A 22,812-nucleotide genomic window follows, 5' to 3' on the forward strand; every position below is an offset into this window, starting at 1 on the left:
TTCATGTGCACGAGGAGCATGAAAAAGAACTGGCAGGCTCCTTGGTCCAGCTTATCCATCAACCCATTCATCTTTTAATACATTGCGAAGCACTGCACAGACTCGGCATCAGGTGGAGGAGAGGTGTGTCCTCTGCTGATGGCATTGCTTGCCTGTAAGCACATCTAAAAAGGCACAACAGTTACTGTTTTTCTGGAGGCTAAGAGAGAGCCCTAGCCAACTAGTGCCAACCCTGCCTTTGGGTACACTGAGCAAATTACGCACCACTATTTGAGAAATTCTGCTCACCGTTGGCTGGTTACAATACCCAGGCTGGGACTCACGAAGGCCTTTACTAACTAAGAGACTCAATAGCCACATGGGGATTATTATTTCTGTTTTGTTTATATTACTTTATGATATGTGACCATATTTATATTAATCAATAAGTTCACAGATTGAACGTGGAATGTGTTAGCAAAAATGTAATTGATTTTTAATAACAGAAAGTATAATGTAAGGAGTATTTTTGGATATAGATTCCCGTTGAACCTCAAATGATCAAGTTATCAAATAAACACCCATGCTCTTTTTGATATAGTCAGGATATTTTGAGACAGAACAGGTTTTTAAAATTTTTAATATCCATAAATTGAAAAATATTAAGGTGATAACAGGACACTTAATCTTTGTGTTAACTTAATCTGAAATGTATATTATGTGTTTAATCATAGCAAAGCATTATACTAAAATCTGTCAGCTGTTTGTAATATTTGAAAAAGTAAAACTCAGTTTGATTTTTATTTCCACAGTTTTGTTTTGCTATTTCCTAAGTTAATTAACACTTGATCACTTTAATTTGCACACACTCTCCCTTCATTAAGTTATACTGATTACTATATGTGCTACCTCTTTGGCTGATTTAACAAGTGGTAAGTGTTAATTATTGAATCAGGCTGAGCTTTTACACTTTGGGGACATGAGTTTTTTTTATTTTTAATTTAAAGGCAAAACTGTGAGAAACAATAATAATACAAAATGAAATATATATTTTAATTACTTAAAAGAATAACTTGTACTTCAAATAGTACAGCAGATATTAATTTGGCAGTCAGTTTTTGATTTCAACTAGTTAGTTCTTATATCATATGATAACAGTAAAGAACCATGCCTCAGCAATGTGTTGTTATAACTCTCACATAATAATAGGACAACTTTATTTTGTAGAAGTCCTCCATGACTCATGGAGGACATGGTCTCCATGTGTATCCATGTTCCATCAGATAGATTCCACTCTGACACCCATCTCATTTGTGCAGTACAGAGGCCTTCAGAGAGCCCTGCCCGCCCTATCAGGCCCATCTGCCTTGTTGACTGGGATATGGGGGTGGTGGCTGTGATTGCCAGTTGAAAAAACAAAGCATTATTGCTCATTTTTTCCTGCTTATTAGTTTGATTACATTTGCAAATCAAATCAATCCATCAGACAGTATAGAGCCGCGTCCGCAATTTGAAGGCCTAGTAATCTCCATCTAATAAGATGCAAATGTGTCACATCGGTAAGTAACCAATAAATCATCGCCATGTCTTCGGCAATCATTAAATATCAGAATGAACAGTCAATTTTTAGTATTTTCAATTTGCGATATGCTGCTGGAATATAAAGATAGATGGACGTAATTACACAAACCAAACTCTATTTCAACTCATTCCAGACAGCAAATTTAGTGGAAGGTATAACTGGCCTGTCATCACACTACATTATTTCTGGCGGTTCATGCAAAGTTCACAGACAAGCATGAAATGGCCATCGCCTCCCCCAGCCCCCAAAATAACAGTTCAGAAGGGCCATCCTTTCCATCAGGAAACAAGCAGCCAGGGAAATGGGATTGGATTTGAGCTGTCGGCCAGCTCTGAGGAATTATAACTCTTCACGCCACGCTGGAGGTAGGCAAGGCTTCAAGTTAAACAGGGATCCCTGACAAAAACAAAATAACAAGTAGGCCGAATTGGACTTAACAAGTGGGCTTAATCGTGATGTAAATTAATATCAATTTGGCCAAGGCTATATTGAAAGGCTCCGAGGTGTCCAGTGTGTTACTTATGAATGAGGTGACTGGCTCAGAAATTAATGCTGTGCTCTTTGATTTTCAGACACCACTAGTGTTAAAGGGCATTTTCACTTCAGTTCTGTTAAAACAACTTTTAGATAACATGTTCAGTAGGTGCTACATTTGATCACAAGTCTCCTGTCATTTTAAGATTCAGCTTTTCTCCTCTTTCTGAAGTAATGTCCTGCTTTTCATTTGAATCTATGTTGGGCATTATTAGGAAGTGGTCACTCACCAAATTTTGCCTGTGACCCCACTCTGTACTCCACCTTGAAGCAGTTTCCCTTGCTACCACCTTTGACCTGAAATGCCAAGCTGGGACATTTGTGGACCTACAGTTTATAAGACAGGTCTACTGCATTACCTTAGTAATTAATCATTTGTGAATGGCAGTTGATGATGATGAATTTCTCTCAACACTTTCAATACAGTATTAAATCTTCTGAAAAAAATACAGAGGAGAAATTGGTGAATCAGAGTCATTTGAGAAAGCCTGGGATAATGGACACTAGATAAAGTTCCACAAGTTAGGTGCTCTGTCAGTCAGCAACTTATGAACATTAAATTGTGGACTAATGTCACAAGTCCCCATGACTCCCAACTTCATACTGCAGGTGTCCCTTCCAAAAATGCACAAAATATATCTTTATATGATGAAGTAAGGATGTGGCTCTCAACTCTTGTGCTTTCATAGAAACTGGCTGCTGCAGGGCTCTTTCCCACTTTCACTTTCACCGTTTTGTCATGCTGATTGTTCTTTCTTCTGTTTTACTGTAGACAAGACAGCACCTGTGTTTTTATTGCTGGTCACCTCTCATGCTTACAAAACATGGAAATCCAGGTGTGACCTTGGGTTTTCTCTCTATTCTATAATGTGTCATTATGTTATGCCTAGCAATCAAAATGAAAAAAAAAATGGTATCTTGGACTATAAGACACCTTTATACTTTTTACACACCATTGTAAAGTATTTTCACCATTCGACACCATTTGAAAGTATTTTTCACCAAGGTGAAAGTATTTTTGCCTTGAAAATATTGAAAAATATCAACATTGTTTGTTTACTTTTTTATTCACCAACTTTTTGATTTCTACCACCATAGAAGATACGAAGACATCATACAAATACTAACTTTTTCTTCGTGCTGCAATTTGACAATTAATTGATTAAGCTGTGGGCAGGGCAACTTGTGCCTGGTGAATGAGAGGCGGCATTGGCTGGAAAGTCTTGGCTGACTTAAAACACACCGAACCCCAGTGGATTTAGGTCAATTATATATGGGCCCTTGGGAAGACTCACATTCAGATTATAGCACTACCCAGATTCAGTTCAGTTGGTTTCTAGAGTGTATTGTCAGAACTGTGCTTTGAAATGAGGCATTAGCTAGATTAATCACTATTTCTGATGCCACAAAATATAACTACAATTTAAATGTAATTGTTTGTTTTCAGTGTTTTTATTCCTTAAAACCTGACTATGTTGTAATTGTGACATATTCACTCTAAAAATAAAACAAGAAATGTATGTGCTTATCCTAATTGCACTCTTGGGATGTGAACTCAAGAGAGATTTTTCTTCACTGTAGTGTGCTTAAGCAAAAAAAAAAACAGCTAGGAGTTAACATTGAAACTGTTTAATAGAGCTTCAATATTTTCTGCAATTTTGGTTTGATTTTGGCCTTGTTTTTTGTTTAACTTGGCAAAGGCTTTATACAGTAGATACCGACAATAGCATTATGAAGTCTGCAATATGTACAGTAACATATTATATTTGTCACCTTTAATTGTCAGCATCATCTGATCTTTGCTCCATTTTCAACATTGTTTTAGCTACACTTTACAATTCTGTAATTAACCATAGTTTTACTTAAACTGAATATTAAGAAGAGTTTGGCTTTACACTTTTAGATGCATTTAGTAATGCATCTCTCTGCTTGAAGAAATTGATTAGCAGACACCTGAGCTTGCTAAACTCCTCTTACCAGTACTCAGTGTAGGTGTTACATTCGACACCCTTGCAGTGAAGCACACAGGGATGCCCCAGTGCCTTACACAGCACCAGCCAGACCTCTTTCAACTGTTCATTCTTTTTCCCCTTTTCATCCCACGCCATTGTGGTGGCATTTTTGCTGGGATTTATAGTTTATCTTTATCTGTTGCATCATCTGTGGGTAGCTATTATAGCTGCCTGGCCAGGTTATTGTTTGGGCCTGATAGATCTCTCTGTAGTTCATCAAAGGGAGCCGTGTGGCTCAAAAGCCATTGGGCCCTGCTGATGATGAAATACGAGCTATCAGCCTCGGTAATGGCTGTAAAATTTCATAATTACACGGCCTTTATTACATTGCATAATGACCCTGAAGCAGTATGGAACAATTAATTAAGATTTTCAGCCGTGGCTTTTCCAGAAATTAAAAGGTGCTCATTGGTGTGAAATGGGGAAATGTCTTGTCTTAAAAGCATTAAGGCATGTTTAAGGGCTCTTCTCTTTCAATTTAAAGTGTGCTGCACTAATAGGAGGTTTGTTGTGGAGCATTTTAGTATTTTATTTAGTTTCAGTATATTTGGAAACTAATCTCACTGGAGATTAAGTCACCATGGACCACAGTGATGTCCTTGCTTTCCCTTCTTCCTAGTTTTGTTCCATGTATACTGTATATTGTACAGTAAGTACAGTAAGTAATTCACGAACAGAATATTACTGATTATTCCAATCTGGGTTTCTGTGAATTAAATATTTTAGTTTAAGAAAATTAGGTATTATCGTACACTAAAAGGAACTGCGTATGACACTGCGTAAAGATTAAGAGCTGTTCAGAGGATTTCATAAAATAATCTGTAGGACTCTTCCTACAAAGCAATATTTTAATCAGACTCCCTGCCAATGCTAATTATTTAATTCCAATAAAGGGTGTTCTTGGTCCTTTGCTTCAAGATAGAAGCACACATAGCATGTGTTCAGTAAATGAAATGTCATTTCTTGTAATAAAATAACAGTAATACTAATGTTTCAAGTGCCTTTTCTCCCTCAAATACTCTGAGACTGGTGTTCCTTATCTTTTATATAAAATTTGAGACTGACAATATACATAGCACGCTTATACACTGCACATACAGTAGATTCAAAATCTGTATTATCGTTTCAATAATAATATCCATGATATTGAGAGATATGTCTGTACATATATGATATAGTTGGGCTCATTTCTTTGATACTGAGGTGTACTGGATAAAATATGAGCAGCAGGTAAAAGCACTTTTGAAGGTGTGTGATTTGATGATTTTTGTAAATGAACAGTTCAACTGGTATAAATTACATGAACACCAGTAGATTTTCATTACATTACAGATAGTTTTTTTATATATATATTTTGATATGGTAACCTGTTTTGAATCTCTTACATTATATATTACCTTGTAAAGAAAATCACGTATATTTCCTTAGTTTCATTAAGCTGTTTATTTGCCATGTTGTTTTTTTTCGTGTTGTTTTGCTCCTGGTTGCGTCTTACGTGCCTGCTTTTCCACAGTGCTTTGACTGTCTTGGAGAGCACTTATAAATAAACTTGTATTATAAAATTTTCCACGACCCTACAATCACATGCCTTTTGTAGAGGAATGTGACTTGTTTGATAACGACTGGTCTGTGGCCCTCGGGGGAATACCTGGCAGCCTGGGTGCACATCACAAGACACACTCACCAGCACAAGCAGGCAGGCTCTTGTATACTGTGTACACAATGTTAATTCCCTGAGTGGGAATTTTGCAAAACTGGTGTCATTCTCGCAAACACGAGCGGGGAAAAAAAAAGCAAGCATCTCAGGGTAAAAGAGAAAAAACACTGTAATCATTCCACGACATAAACCAAACAGGCTTTGCAATGGGAACCACAATGTCATTCCCAAGCACCTCTCGCAGAGACGGCAACAGTGAAAATGACAAAGAGACTCTGGGAAGGGGTAATTAAAATGTAAATATTGATATTTTATTATTTGAAATTGCTTTCCAGTGCGGCTTTTAATATCACTCCATCTGTGCGGCTCTCTTAGGCGGTCACTTTAGTGCAGCCCTGGGACTGCAAGCAGCGGTTCAATCCCCCGTTATGTCAAAATGCTTGTTGCCGCTTAATTTTGATATCTAATTAAGTGGAAAAGTACAGTCCGTACAGTAATCCGTGGCATCTTAACCAGCTGCTTGGGTATATTTAGAATTAATCTCCACTACGAATCGGTTCTAATGTATGCAATTAAGAGTCTGCCGATTGCTAATTAGGTGTATTAGAATCAAGCAGTTCTTTCAGACTTTGTGATTAGTTGACGATCCTTTTTCCTAGGGCTAATGCATAGATTCTTGTAAGAAAAAAATGCAGTTTATAAAATAAACATTATAATGCAGGAAGAAAAATACAGCTGAGTCTCTATGATAAGTGGCTAATGGATACCATCAGAAAGCCAATTTTGATTAATATAATTTTATTATATAAGTCCTTTTAATATTTTCAGTAGGGTTCTCTGAATTTTTCTGCAAACATCCTATTTAGCTGTTCCACTCAAGTATTATCACTGAATATTCTTTTATTTATGTTTACAGTATTTCCTTACATACTATACCTGATCGCAAAATGTTCTGATGTGACCTTTTGATCATATGGTTGAGATGCAGTATTTACCTTTTCTGAAAGTTATAAAATACCAAGCGTGTTATAAAGATTTGCCTCAGTTTAAAAAAACAGCTTCCCAAGGAAGAAAATATAGAAAAAAGAAAAGAAAACATTATTGTTTCAGAGACAGCTCTACAAATTAAGTGCAAGATAACCTGGCATTGGTAGACATTCCCCTGCTAAGAACCACTGACTTTTAACATTTATCCCATTTTATTGAGGTGCAAAAGGTCAAAGCTTCTCTTTAACACGCTTTGCGCTTTATTGTGTGGTATCTGGGTATGTCCTGTACTGCATGTGGCTTTCTCTGACAGGCGAATATTTGCTTAGCTGATAACCAGTGTCCTAAATGGATTGAGATGGCCACAGCAGTGTTAATGCATTTTTTTTTCTGCCTCTCACATCTGCGGCTCAGATTTTTCCGCCCTTGTTTCAGTGAGATGAAAGGCGCGCAGTGATAAAAGCAGAGGTCTGCTCAATCTGCTTGGTGGCACTTGTCATCAGTTCACTGTGCTTTCCCTCAGTGATCCTATTGGGAACTAGAGGTGAGAGCCAGCTGTAAACAAATACCAGCCAAGTTTTCTCCGTATTTTCATCTTTTTTAACATTTCAAAAGATTTAAGTTCCTTTGGAAAGCAAGGAATTGTAAAAAGCCTGCTTTGGTAAATGAAGACCGACAAGTCTGTGCCACTCTTTCAAAAAGTGTCTTTTCTTTTTTTGTCTCCTGGTCCTATGCTGTCTGCAGCATGGAAGCCAGGGTTCAGAGCAGGGCTGTCCTGTTTGCTGGTGAAGAATGTAGATAAACTAGTTCTTAAAACAATTGTATGTATCGTTTGCACAAAAGGAACTATTTTATACTGCATTGCTTTTTTTTAAGAATTTTTTTTAAAAAAAATCTATGCAAAACCTGCAATAAAATTCTGTTAATAGAACAAAGGAAGGTCACCCTTGAAAATTTGCTTGAGGGGATTTTTTTATGGGAACATGAATAAGTATTCCCCTGCTTATTTTTCATAATGCTCATTTGTTGCAATGAAGGAGTGTGAAATTTATTTTTATTTTAGTTCAAATCTTTGAATTTGTCAGGGAATTAAAATTATTCTAAATGGATTAAAGAGTGTAGTGGCATTGGTGCCTTGCAGTGCTGGGGTCTTGGGTTCAATTCCGGACCTGGGGTGCTTACTGTGTGGAGTCTGCATGGTATCCTTGTGTTTTGCGTTGGTTTCCTCTAAGTGCTCTGGTTTTCCTCCCACATTTGAAAGACATGCTGGTAGGTTAATTGGCTTCTGAGAAAATTGGCCCTGGTGTGAATGTTTGCGACTGTTGCTCGTTGGAACAGTCTCCGGCTCCCTCACAGTCCTGTATTGGATAAAGAACCTAGAAAATTGATAGATTGATTAATAATAGTGCACTGTATACTAATTTGAGGTATCCAAATTATATGCACTTTTCTCTTTTTTGACTAGATTTAGTATTGAGTATTGGGCCAAACTGGAGGCACCATTCAGCTTGTCTTGGTTTTTCATCTGCAGTGCACAACATTTCTTGGCAAAAGGAGATGGAGTAAATGCATAGCTGATCACAGGGATATCCTGCGATCACTTGCAGCAAGTTTCAAATGTGATTGTGTGATATTAATGGGACTACCATAATTCATTCTAAAACCATGTCAGCTGATTTAAAGGGTCAAAGCTTTAAAGCCTCAGATCTTATGCCTTGTCATATTTTCTGTAGTTATTGTTAGTAGTAGATCACATAAATATTTTAGAAATTAAATATAGTATAAGTGAAGCATGGCTTATTTTTATTTTATGTGCATATGTGTATCCACCAAGTAAACCAAAGGTAAAGAGTGTGGTTTTCTGCTTTGGGCAAACTGTTTATTCAGTTAATTTGCTGTGAAACTTATTTTACCATCTGTAATCATACATTTTAGAAAAGAAAAAACAGAATACCTGTAGTAGTCTGGATAACAATCGCTCCACCACAGAAAACATGCCAGACCAAGAGTCTTAACAACTAGTGCGCTCATGAAATGCTGCTGCTAAGGTAAAGGCATCCTGAGGCACTGGCTCCTGAGGGCCTGGCCCAGTGAAGTAAATGTGTAGTCAAAATGAATTTATAACAGGTTGGGCAGGAGACAGAGGAATGATGGCACAGAGCTAGAAGCACTTCATACTGAACAGGACTGCCCAGTAGGGGTTAATATCGCATGGCTGCACCGCAGCCTCTTTCTGTCAGCATTCAGCGCCAGAGACAAACATTTATTCTTTCTGAAATGAAAGTGTATTTTTGAAGACTAGCCGTCAGATATATTTTTTGAGCGTGCCCTTCACACTTTCAAATGCTTAGCCTTTTTTGTAAGTTGACTGCAAAGTGCATTGGTTGATTAAAAAAAGGGGGAAAAAAGGCAGGAGGTACTTGACAAGTGCCCATGGCGATTGCATCAACTACAGGCATGTGGATGAGCAGAGCGCTGGGGCTGTACTGAATTTTTAGTCTCCTGGCTAAAAGAGTTAAATGGGGGGTAGCAGAGCTGGCAGACAGGATCAGATAATACTTGTGTATCGTCTGTATGAGTAAGTCTTGTCAGTATTAGGGTGGCCAGAAAAAAAAGCAGAAAACAACAGTGGTTTAAGTGGCAGTGAAGTTATGTGATATTCATGATTGTTTGGTTTAATAATCCTGAAACAGCTGCATTTAATAGTCCAAATGTACATTATAATGTACATTATATACAGGCATCCACATAATAATTGCCAAATCTATTTTTAATGGGAGGCTACATTAAAACACTCATTAATTCTGTGCAGTTTTAAATAAAGATAGACCTTATTGCCAGGCCATCTGATATGATTTGATCACTTTAACTGCACATTCAGGAGATGTGAAATGTAATTAAGGTCAAGATAGTTTAGATTTTTTTTAAGGAAATAACACAGACAAAAAAAGGCTGTAATGCAACTTTAAAGTTTCCATGCACGTAAATGTCAATAGAGTACCTTCTCCATCATCAGCACTAAATTCGCATTGATGCCTCCTTTCTTCTCCGTATCGATCCCTCCATGAGAACGTAGATTTGTATCTGTTAATTAATGCGTCCTGAAACAGCGTTTGTATTAATCAGGCAGATAAGAAAAATTGGATGCCTGCACTCGCATGACAACCGTAAAAGCACTGGCCCTGATAAAATCATTGATGGACCTCAATAAAAAAAAGTTCCTCCTTCCACTCAATAAACTAATCATCCTGCTTTTAATTATTCGGTGGAAAGATGTGTGGAGATTGGGGAATGTGTAAATCTAATTATTTACTAACAGCGGTGTCTAGGAGGGGAGAATAGGCCTGTCACAGGAAGGTGCTGCAGGCTATATACTCCGTCCATCTGGCGCTCCTGAGAGACTGCCTCTCTCACTTCTTTTCTCCTTTCTTCCCCCTATTGCCTTTGTTTCTTTCACATTTTCTATTGAATGTACCTTTTCTCTCCTTCCTTTGTGTTTCTTCTTTTTTCGTTCACCATTCTCATCTTAAAGCCCCTAATTTCATCAGTGTAAAAAAGATTACTAGAGCTATCTAGACTTCCATATCCCTTCATTTGTTCATACAGTAATAAAAAAATTGCACCTCCTGTCTTCAATTGCAGTGATAACAATATGGCATTTCTGCCATGCCAGAACTCGAACATATCTCGATCACAATCCTGGGGAAAAAAAACACTAACAAACAGAATCATATTTTTTGTAAATCCCTTTGTGCAATTCCATAGGGTCGTCCTTCCTTCTTTAGAGATACTCATATCTTACCTCGCATCTTCCTTTCAAACTCAATCAGACCAGTCCCTTTTGATTGTGATGAAGTGTGAGAAAAAATCTTATTTTTAGTGCTGCCCATTAACTTTGCAGATACCCTTACAAAAATGTAACAGTCTTGTATTAAAGACCCCCTTAAGAAATTCTTGACTAATCCCTTTTGATGATTTTATTAAGTACTAGTGGTGGGCTCTGCCAACTGGCACTCTGTTGAGTTTTACCAGCAGGCCAGAAAAATCACCAACTGCTCAGCACTGTTCAACTGCTCCTAATGAGATCAGAGATGTTAACAGTTTGGGATAATAAATTAGCAGTTGTTATAAACAATAGCCTGAAACATATACATAATGAGCAGCTTGCCATTAGTGATCAAGTCAGAAAGAGATAAAAATGAACTGTTTCAGCAGTGCAGCCTCCCTCAGATGGGCTTCTCAACAGATGTTGCTAAATATCTCCTTATTCCCTCAATGCTGGGATTATGTGTTACTGTCATCATCTAAAATTCCTTGTCTGTGGTAAGGACTGCCATTCACTAACAAGTTTAATTTGCCAGGCAGCTTAGATACAATTGCTATACAGTACATATACAGTAACTAACAAGTGCCTCAATGAAGAACATCATTCTTCAACTCAAAGCAGCAATGCTTTACTAAGAAACCTAATGAACACAGCCAGTGTTTATTTTTTCATTAATGTAATTTTAATGTTTTCACTGCCTAGTAAAATCACACAAATCAACGTCATCACTTAAGACGTTAAAAGCACTTTTTAGTTACATTCTATGATCTATAAATTGTAATAAAAATCATTCATTTTAAATAATTACATTTCTAAATAACTACATCAAAATATATTTCAGGATTTTGAATATTTTCAGGACTATATCATACTCTATAAAAAATGCTTAAATGAATTTAGACTTTACTCTTATAAGACATCATTTTAATCCCCCCTTTAAAAAAAACAGTCTATCTCCTTGCCTTCCCACTCTTACTTTAGCTCAGTATAATAAAACTGTAAATTATGGATCTTGAGTATGCTGTTTTTTCCAAAAACATCTTTGGAAATAAAAAACAGAATCCACACTGGCAATTAGTCTTTCAGCTCGTGTGATGCTTAGAATTGATTCCAGACGTGTGCTGGGGAAGATAAGGAATTCCCTAGTAGAAGAAGCCTCCTGGCTTCGAATTCTGGAGGAGACTACTGCCCCTAGAAACACTTGAAAAGCAGCTGCACCATCACAACTGGAGCTTTGCTATAGATAATGGCATCAGAATTCCAATGCCCAAATCATGGCGAACATCCCTTTGGTGCCTTCAAAGAATTGGTTAATACCCAGCTGAACAGGAAGTCAGTGGGCAAGAAGCTATCATTTATAGTCATAACCATTGATTAGAAAGCTTATAGTGTGTGCTGGAATTGAGTTTGGTACACACGCTCAAAAAGCCTTTGAATGAATGAAACTTCGCAGGAAGTATCAGCACAAATAAATGTCATACATGTCTAAATATAAGAGTGCCAGTGCTTTCCTGAAAAGCCCTCATACATAAGTTTGTATTATTATTATCATCATCATCATCATCATTATCTAATACATAAAGTCCTCTTATATAATGTGAAGGTTATTATATTTTTAATTTAAAAATGCAATTGTATATCACAATTACATAATATACAGTATATGAGTAAAGCTTGCAAATATATTATAAAGCATGCATTTCCTTATTACCTTTTAAAATGAAAGCTATTTAGACGGGAAATGCCACAAGCAATCATAAATTTGGTGTTGTATGTTGCGATCAACAGTGGTGTTTCAATCCCTACCACCTTTGTAAAAAAATGAAAGCTATGCATTTTTGATCGGAGACAAAATGTTTTTAACCTCTTTGCCTGGCCATAATTGTCTGAGAGAATCTGTTCTAGGCTGATGTACAGTATCTGTCTGGTTAAATAAAGAAAAATGTTGGCCCTCAGTGTAACTACAACTCCTGTTTCCTCTCTGTCTGTGGGCAGGCTTCTCCACTCTGTCCTTGGCAGACCAGATGAGCCTGCTGCAGAGCGCCTGGATGGAGATTCTCATTCTGCGTGTGGTGTACCGCTCCCTGTCCTTTGAGGACAAGCTGGTCTATGCTGAAGACTACATCATGGATGAAGACCAGTCCAAACTGGCCGGCCTTCTCGACCTCAACAACGCCATCCTGCAGCTGGTAAAGAAATACAAGAGCATGAAGCTGGAGAAGGAAGAGTTTGTCACCCTCAAAGCTATAGCGCTTGCTAATTCAGGTTGGCAGATTTGCGTGACTGTTGGCACATTTTTTTCATGCCATCTTCTCTGTTTTTTGAGAAACTTTTCCTGTGTTGGCTTCTCCTGAGAGCACAAAAAAAAAAAACACACACACACAAACCCTTTGAGTGAAGGCCAATTAATGAAACTGAAGAGAAGCTTTTATCTTTTAAATAGCACCGGATTTAAAATATAACCATATTTGATCTGTTTTTTGTTAGTTTCACAATTGGCCCATTTTGAATTACTTTTCTTTCTTATGTCAGCAACAACTTTGCAAGACAAAAAGTGGTTCTGCAGAATCAGAAGTGCTCATTGTATTCAGAAAGTATTTCTTTACTTGATTTTGTGAAAAATACAGCAGCTGTGACTTTTAGACATTATACATTATATGCTATTGGTGTAAAAAGAATAAGCTCTCAAATAGTATGCCAGCACAGAAGGAGTTAAATATTCTCTGAAAGAACTTTTCTTCCCCATTTGAGTCTAAAGTGCTGAAACAGTAGAGAACAAAATGATCAGTAGAATGATTTGTGCCCTCCCATGCCCCCTTTCCCTCACTCCCTTCTTCTTTGCATCTATCAAAAGCTTTATTGTGGTCCCTTTTATCATTTGCATAATGTTCACCTTAGATCCCTCTTTAATAAGGTGCCGATCATTAGGCACCTGGATGTCAATAACAGGCTCTGATGTTGTATACCATTGACAGTCACACCGAGGCCCTCCATCTCCTTTTGTTTTGACCCTATCTTTGAACTTTATCTTGGTTGCTGGCCAGTAGTTTTCCCTTTAATTACAAGAAGGAAACTGTCAATAAAATCTGTTAAATGGGACGCAATGAGCGGCTTGAATGGGCGGGCGGCTATTTGTTCAAATACTACAGCGTTCAAGGTATTGACAGTTTGTTTTCTGGGGCCATATGTGACGATCAATCTCAGGCTGGGCTCAGCCACGCTGAAAAATGAAAAACCAGATTGCTTTTGCTTGCTTGCGGATGACAGCTCCCTATTTGGCCAGCCTGGCTGAGATGAGCCCTTCTGCCCATACTGCACCCCCGAGAGCCAGAGCGCGTGACTCTTTTGAGAAATTCTTTTTTAATTGATTTTGTAATTAACAGTTCATCTCTTATATTGACGTGCGCATTCCCAGATTGATGGGAGGGAAATTGTTTTTAACAATAAATGTTGCACTTTCTTATTATTTTCAACTGAAAGCATGTGCTGCTTTTACTACAGATGTAACTGTGAACACGTTGCAGTGCTTTCTTTATTTTTCATTACAGTTCCTCAACGTTTTGTCATTGTAATATGTGTATGCTAATCAGCTGCCTGTTGGATTTGGTTATTAAGTTATATTTGTTTACAATGGCTGTTTTCAAGAAATGCTTTGCTTATTCTACATAATTGCTTTATATCTTAATAATAGCATTGATTTAACATTGGCTATTTCTAAAACATTGAGAACATTCAGTATTTCTGAGGCTGGTCATTTCAAGTATACAGTATGTGTCATATGAAGCCTTCAATGAGATGGACAGCATGGACAGAAGTTTTTCATAACTGAAGCTTTTAGTATAACTCCAAATCATTGTCCAATGGACAGTTTATAAATCCAGAAATGGTTTTTTAAAAGTTATTTTTATTTTTATTCAATACAATAAAGGAAGACTCACTTTATCTCCCAGTAAGTGTTGTTATATAGTGTAGTTTTGGTTAGTTCACAGTCATCTTGGAAGTACATATACACTATAAGCTAATATTCAGTAGTTCTTTAGGCGCTTTACTGCATGTGCTCTAGTTCTGTTTTTACCCACTTTGCTCATTTCCATATTTATTTAATTAAATAACCTTCAGAATGCTAAAGCTAAGGATAACAGGAACACTCGTTATTATGTATTGCAATTAGGTTTTTCATTTAACTCATTGATATTAATATTCAGATATATTTATGATGCCTGGCTTTAATTCCTGGGGTGCTACTGTATATCTGTGGAGTTTGTATGTTTCCCCGTGTTTGCATGGGTTTCCTCTGCTGTCCACCCACAGTCCAAAGACATACTGGTAGGTTAATTGGTTTCTGCGGAAATTGACTCCAGTGTGAGTGTGTGCATATTTGTCAGTTTGAGTCTATGTGTCCCATCAAGGATGTATCCTGCCTAGCGCCCATTGCTTGCTGGGATAGGCTCCAGCTCCCCTGCAGCCCTGTATTGGATAAAGTGGCTATAAAAAGGATGGATGTATTTATAAGTTGCACATTTGTACAGACCTATTTTATGTATATGTAATTAAAAGATCCCATTCAAGAACCAGCTGGCCTGCGAAAGGACTAATATGATACAACATGAATCTGTTCACTAAAAACATGTTTATGTTTTAATGTTTTATGTCTACGACATTTAACGTCAGAGTAGCGTCACAGCATCAAAACAAAGAGGTCTATGCGATGAAATAGGACACAAAGTATGAAGTAGTGCTTCCGATTTTGCAATACAAACAGAACTATAGATTTCTTCTATCCTGTCATCTTATTTCACATTTTTTTTGTGACTCCCTCCGGGGTTTGTTTGTTCTATCATGTCACAGACTTTTCGTTTCTTTAGGGCCCATTTTGGCACTTTTTCTCAGTACTCATTCTGAATCCCGCAATGTGTGAGTTCAAAGGTTTGCCACTGAGAACCCTTAGAGTGGTTTGAGAGGAAGCTTTATTCAGACACGTCATGCAGAGATAGGAAAGAGATAGGAAATTCTTCAGCACTGCAGAGGGAGGGATACAAACCTATTTTTTGTTATTTAAGTCATGAATAAAACAATGACAAGAGTGTAGGCACAGAGACACCACTCACAACAACAACAAAAACATTAGCATTTTGAAGGGCAGTATCATTAATTAATTCCCTTGGTACTAATCCTTTGCATTAATGACAGTAAACCTCAAGAAACATGGGAAAGCGTGCTTCACATGTAATGCATATCAGAAAGATGTGGTCGGATTTTTATTGAGATGGCCACATTAATAAGTAAATAAACCCAGACCCTCACATCCACAAAATATGACGTATAAACTTACATAAATGTTGGGAAAGCTGTTATAATTAGAATGCATTTTGTCCGTGAATCTTGTTGGTATTATTTTGAGCTGAGATCTGTCTTTTAGGGGACACTGAAGATTTGAACTTTTTGTTTTATACTTCTAAATATTAAATTTAATTTTCTTATTATTAAATTCTTCCTGTTACAAGCAGCAAGATTTTGCATTTTTCATAACTTATTTGCTTCAGTATTAGCTCTTAAATTTTCTTCATGAATATTTATGGATTTATTGATGTGCATAAAAACATTGTGGTACAGTAGGTAAGGTGCTATACTGTATGTGCTTGTGTACAAGCTGTGCTTGTATGGTTCTTATAGAGGCATATACCTTTTCTGAATGCCAGGCTTCGCTCCAGTTGTTCTATAAAGTCTTCTTCTTTTCAGGACATCCATTGCTTGCTTGCTACAGTATCTGATGCATTATATGCTAAATATTCATTGCTGCATGCAGTATATTGCATGCTTTCTTTGGCATCTGGATAAAATAAACTTGGGAAAAAACAGGGGTGCGGCTATGTCTGTGCTTTGCTAAAAAAATAACTAATCTTTGTTATCAATAAAATTAACCCAATGGCTTAAAACAGATTGTAATTAGACATATATTTTGGAGTAATTAGTCACCACTTTTGTTTCTTTGTTACACTGCTGTGCCAGGAAACTACTTAAATTTCCACTTTCCCTAGTATATCTCAATCTGACCTGCATACAAAAAAACCTGCTTAGTTCCTATAACAATCTAATTCTATACTGTAACTGTAGAGCCACTAAATAAACTATGAGCAGTATCAGATTAAACAAATTATTATAATATTCTTTCCCATAAACAAAAATGAGGACGTTTTCTCATTCTTTTTGACATTATTCTGTCCTTACTGTAATCATTATGTGCGACATGATGTTAACTGTTTCTGTTACTGAGATTTTAAACCATCAGTTTGATTTTCAGAATATGGTAATCATTTATTTGAAAATACTTATGAAACAGAAATATACAAGATTTAAAAACATCTGTCATTAAACATGCAAGCAACACCAGTTGCATGTCCTTCCTATTACAGAAACACTTTATATTATCATAGTACAGAGGTAGCATCTGGGGAACGTCATCATTTTTTATTCTAATTTTTTTGTACTTTTTAGTTAATTGATCATTTTCCAAAAAGAACATTTCTCTGTAAATATTGTAATATACTGTATCTATTATTTACACCTTTATTTCCTCTTTTCCACTTTCAGCAGCTGTAGTTTTAATACCTTCGTTTTCTACGATATATGGCTAGTACAATTCTAAATTAGCAAAACTCTTACATTTTAGATGTTTTATGCTTTTCATTGACAGACTATGTGTTGAAGTAATATCTGCAAGCACTTATAATTTCTGCTTATAATTCTACAGTGACAAACTGATAATAAGGCTTGTCCCTATAACTAAGCAGCATTTACAGAAATTCACACTGGAGTGTTGTGAGTGTTTTGTATTGGCCTGTATAGTGTTACTGGTAAAAGGAAAAGTGTGGTGTTATCTAGAAAAAATACATAAAAATGGCAAACCTGTGTGTTACTGAACTTTTTTGGTTTATGAAAATGATGTTTTGAAGCTTGAAAATAAACTCAAAGCATGCCTGTTACCAATTTTCCTAAATGCACCTTGTTAATGATTGAAAATGCAAATGCATGATTTTAATGTTTCTTGACATTGTGTCCACTGTATCCAGTATGTATACTGCACCTCTAATTACAACCAATTTCTACTGGGTAACACAATAAGCAATCTGATTGCTTTTGTTCTATATGATTCTTGATGTGCACATTCACACTGAAGAGATCCTTTGTTTTTAGAAGTGTTTCATTCAGTCAGGACCAAAATGTAGACTGCAGTTAGTAAAGGGTCCCAATGAATTGCATATTTTGTAAAAAGCTAACAAGGTTTGATTGGTAGCTTTTTGGCCTGTGATTTAAAAAGAAATTCTAGTTTGAGTCACATAAGTTGGTCGTCACTGGAGTTTACCTATTTTAGCCAGTTTAATTTGTATCAATCCCCTGAGTTGTAGATGCCATGTATTGTATATGTTTCTGGTTTACAAACACAACCAGCAATAACATATTTAAATGTTTAAAATAACATTAACTAACGAATTTGTTTATTTCCAACTGTTGGCCATTCTTTGTTTTTCTCTTGTCCCATTGTGCATGTCCTGAAACATGGTCTATATAGGTTTTTGCCCCAATATATAAATGTCACATTGGATTATGACTCCAAGAGTGAAATGAAACACCCAGGACTTTAGGGCTGATGTGAGCTGCCTGTAGCCACATTACTTACTTTTCCTGCAATTTAACAGCCACAGAAATATACTGTGTAAAGTGTGGTGAATTAATGTAAATAAATCCCTTTTTAAAATGGAAGTATACTGGAAAAAGAAAAAAAAACTTTCCTCAGTAATTGAATGAGACTCCATAATTGCTTACAGCTGAGTAGGACAGGGAATACTGGTTTTTAAAATGTAGGGCAAATCTGTAGTTAATTACGATACATGGTTTCTCTTGTCTTAGTTTTATCAACACAAGCTCACATTTAACAATGCTGTTCAATACATTGTAAATGTTGTGCTATATTTACATAAAGTTCATTATGTTATTTACATTAAAATAAATATTATGTTAATATTTTTGTGATATGTGAAATCATTTAATTTAATCATTTTATAAGGGGATATGGCTTACACAGTGGCTGAGAACACCAGACTTTAATCTTGTATAAAACCAGTGTGGACCCAGCATTTATTTAACCTTCACAAGGTTAATCATAAAAGCAGAATTTAAGCTTATAACAGATCCAACAGATCAACATTTTGAAGAAATCTGAATCTGAAAAGATTTGCTGCCTGTCCTTCCTTGGAAGAAACAGAAGACGCTGACTTCTCTTTGTTTTGTTTTGTTTTTATTGGTTTGTTTCAGACTCAATGCACATAGAAGATGTGGAGGCTGTCCAGAAGCTCCAGGATGTCTTGCATGAAGCCCTTCAGGATTATGAGGCCGGTCAACACGCGGAAGATCCTCGCCGGGCTGGCAAGCTCCTTATGACTCTTCCCCTCCTACGTCAGACCTCCACCAAGGCAGTGCAGCATTTCTACAGCATCAAACAGGACGGCAAGGTGCCCATGCACAAACTCTTTCTGGAACTGCTGGAGGCCAAGGTCTGACTCTTTGACCGGTGGCTCTCCCCCGCTTTCCACGCACAGGAGTGCGGGCTAGGCCTGTGCCGCAGCTCAAGAAAAGGGGAAACCGACAGAAACGAGGAAAGAGCACGAGGGACCTTGTGTTTTAAGTTTAAAGAATAATAATAATGATATAAACAACAATAATACTTACTATAATAATAATTCATAATAATTACTCAAAAAGACTGCACTGATTATTTAGCAGTAAGACTGTGAACCAGCTTTCAACTCTTTCTTCTGACTTTCTAATGCAGTTTTGTGCTGTCAAACTTTTTTTTCATAAAGAATTCTCTAACTGAAGAGAGGAGGAAGCCAAGCCCTGCCAAAGGAAGGAAATCCATTCAATGGATGCCAGTGAACTTCAGATTATGTGTAATGTCCCCTGTAACAAAAGGAATCAAAGTGAACAATTTCTCCTTGCAGTACAGTCCAACATGGTGCATTGACTGAATACAGTATTAGGTTTCATAGGAGCAGTCTGTTAATTAGGTGGCTGAGAGAAGGTTTGGAGCTACTGCTTCTTATCATTGCATTTTCCATCTAGATCAGTTACAGCCATTTGATTCCTTAATTGTTTTTGTTAAAGTCTTCCAAATGATTCTTAGTTTTTTGTGATTTTATTGTAACCTTTTCAGGGAATAGTTGAAGCTTTAGTCACTCATGCAATATGAAAACACAACGTACTGCATTTTTTTTAAAGATAATTTGTTATTGATTTATTTTTTTTGTTGTTGTTTCTATTGGTGTGGATTAAGCAACGAGGATCAATAATGAAGGTCAATATATATATAAATATATAATAAAACTTTTAAGAAAGATTTTTTAATGATATTTTGTTGATAATTAATTTAGATTTTTTTGTACCAGCTTTACCACTTTCAGCCATTTTATTAATTGTGTGAACTTTTACCTTCTTCAAGCAATAGTTATTAAAAAAGGGAAGGTGCATATTAACATGTATGCAATTTATGTTGTGTGCCAGTCTTAGCTGAGGAAGCTATTTTTTCCCCTTAATACATGCTCAAGATCTTCTTTCTGTGATTGCAGTCCACTGTTAGATTACACCTACAGCATACTGATGATATCCAATGACTTTAAAGTCGAATCTAACTGATGACAATGGATACTTACCAATAATATATCTGACAGAATACTTCTTGGCTGTCTTCAAAAAACATAACATGAATACCATTAATGGCAATAAAGTGAATGACAGATTCAAAGAAATGACAAGGCTGCTAACCAAATATACTACACTGAATTTTTCAAAGCTGTCATGATCCTAGTTTTTTTCTTATTTAAAACTAGGAACCATTCAGGATCAAGACTGTTACAGGGTGTAATCTAATAAAAAAAATAGGCAGATTCTATCCCCAAAACTAAACTAAAAACAGTTGAAAAGCTCAATAATCATTTAAGAATAATCTCACCTACTGGGATCAATATATCAGTATTAGTAAAGGTTCCCTTAACTTTCAAACTGTTCTGAATAATTGTGCACATATTGTAAATTAAAGATTGTAAACCTTACCTAAGAACATTTATTTCGACAAAAAAAAAGAAATATTGTAGTTCAGCTTTTCAATGTTCCACGTTTGCTGTGCTTTTCTAAACCTCATTTTTCTTTTTTTTGTCCCTCTTTTTCTTTGCATTCAAAGGTTGTCTTGTTCTTCTTGTGGTGTTTAAGAGTTCTCGTGTTGTATGCTTTTTTAGACACAGGGTAGAATTAGAGACAATATTGGATGTACCATTCCTCAGGAGACTTCAGTAGTGTACTATACCTTACTGGTTTTAAGGCTCTTCCTAGTAACTTCTAGATCAAACAGATCCAAAATAAATAACTCTCTCTATTGACATATAATTCAGTAATAATTATTTAAAAGACAAAAAATGAAAAAGGGATAAATTTGTGTAACAGTTTCTTGTAGAATAATAATGTATATCTTAGGTTATTAAACAAATGAAGAATTTGAGTACTTCAGAACATTAGCTAATGTAAACTTTTTAAAAGAAATGCTGTAAATACTGCCTTCCATTCTGATCATCTCAATTGTTGTTATATTAACTTTGCTCTGTTGTTGCAAAAAAATGAAAAAAATAAAAGTAAAAAATGGTGTAAGCACCAGTTTCCAAACCTACCGCTTTAACTTTGTGTGAATTAAAAACAAAAAGATGTTGAAGTTTTTTTTCCTTTTTTTTTAGTCTTGTTCTATAAATACTGTGTATCTATCATTAGCTATACAAAACTATATTATAGATTGTGGTTTCTCTGTAGAGAGGTGACCGTACTGTGATTCTAGACTTAATAATCATTCATAGAACTCATGAGATGGTCAATAACTTGAAGTTTATAGCTGTGATAAACTCAGACGTTGGCACTTCCATTTAAATACACACACAACTCCTGGGAGTAAGGTGCTGTTTTCCTTTTGGGATTTGTGTTTTGTTTCATTATACCACTGATATATACAGGACATAAATGGTATGAAAGATTCTAGAAACAGTCTCTTACTGGGAAATTAAGCTGAACTGGTGTCAGTTAAAGGCAGTTAATGAGGTTACTTTCAAGCTTCCACAGGTATTTAATCAAACTTGATTACTTTGTGTGTCCCAAAAACAGTAGTATTGTATCCTTGAGGTGATACATATGATTAAACTTCAACTATTGCATGTTGATGTCAGTTATAGTCTACCACTATTAGGTATAAGAAATCTTTATAAGCAAATCAGATTAAAAATTAAATAACAGCTGGCATCCAACACTATCAGTCTCAGCTTAAATCCTACTGAGAATGTTTTGCTGTGTCTTTAATACCTTACAAGGATATTTAATATAGGAAAAGTGTGTTATTTAGCCATACCAACTTTAATTATTTTTTATTTTTTTCTTATTTAAAGCAATATGACTGTGCAACACTCAGAAGTTGCACTTGTGTTTGAATTAGATCAAAATGCTGTATTTATTGGACTATTTTGCATTTAAATGATAGGAATAAAAATATAAAAATGTACAAACAACTGCTATTTTTCTTATAGAAGAGATTATGGGTGTCGGTGGTTGTATTTAAATTATTTATGCATCAGTGTATACCTGCCTATTAATTAAATGATTTATGGCAGTCTTACATGCAAAATTGAAAAATGTTTTAAAAGCTTGAAATAAAAAAAATCCAGGAGTTGCTGAAACAACCTGTAGTGAGAACCATGTCTGTAGTTCTAGATGTGCTTCACATCTGTAAAACGATTAACTGTATATTTTTGTGATGTGTATCATAAAGTGTGCTCCAACAATATGTCCATTTGTGTAAATGTATTTATTTTACATTGTATATATTGTTCAATGCAAAAAGAGAGACCTATGATTCTGTAACTATGATCAGTTCAGATGTGTAACTCCAATTATGCCTTTCAGGACGATGGTAGAGCAATATTAAACAAGCTTCCAGTTTTGACGAATCTTTCTGTGATCTGTTATTTTCCGTAGTTACTGATGCTTTTGAGTGCCAGGTCTTGTTATTCTTTGTGAGGAAGCACTAGGAAATCTGTCAGAAGACCTTTGCTTGCTTTTCATTCCATCTGGAATCCTCAGTTTTTTAACTTCATAATTAAATTCACTATTAGATTATAGAAATAGTTTTTTAATTGTTTTCATGTCCTTA

The 22,812-nt window shown here is 36.0% G+C and overlaps 1 protein-coding gene across 9 annotated transcripts in view; it reads left to right on the plus strand.

Annotated features, from left to right (window-relative positions):
* esrrga (estrogen-related receptor gamma a) overlaps positions 1-22,441 on the plus strand; it is a 247,600-nt gene extending 225,159 nt beyond the window's left edge. For all 9 annotated transcript variants that reach the window (XM_088932967.1, XM_088932948.1, XM_088932914.1 and 6 more), the window contains exons 6-7: positions 12,573-12,842; positions 18,891-22,441. In XM_088932967.1, coding sequence (XP_088789093.1) covers positions 12,573-12,842; positions 18,891-19,135 — 515 coding nt within the window. In that variant the 3' untranslated portion in view covers positions 19,136-22,441. The remainder of the gene's footprint in view (positions 1-12,572; positions 12,843-18,890) is intronic.
* The last annotated feature ends 371 nt before the right edge of the window (positions 22,442-22,812 follow it).

The sequence above is a fragment of the Atractosteus spatula genome, chromosome 2 (genome assembly GCF_055471065.1).
Source record: "Atractosteus spatula isolate fAtrSpa1 chromosome 2, fAtrSpa1.hap1, whole genome shotgun sequence".
Taxonomy (NCBI): domain Eukaryota; kingdom Metazoa; phylum Chordata; class Actinopteri; order Semionotiformes; family Lepisosteidae; genus Atractosteus; species Atractosteus spatula.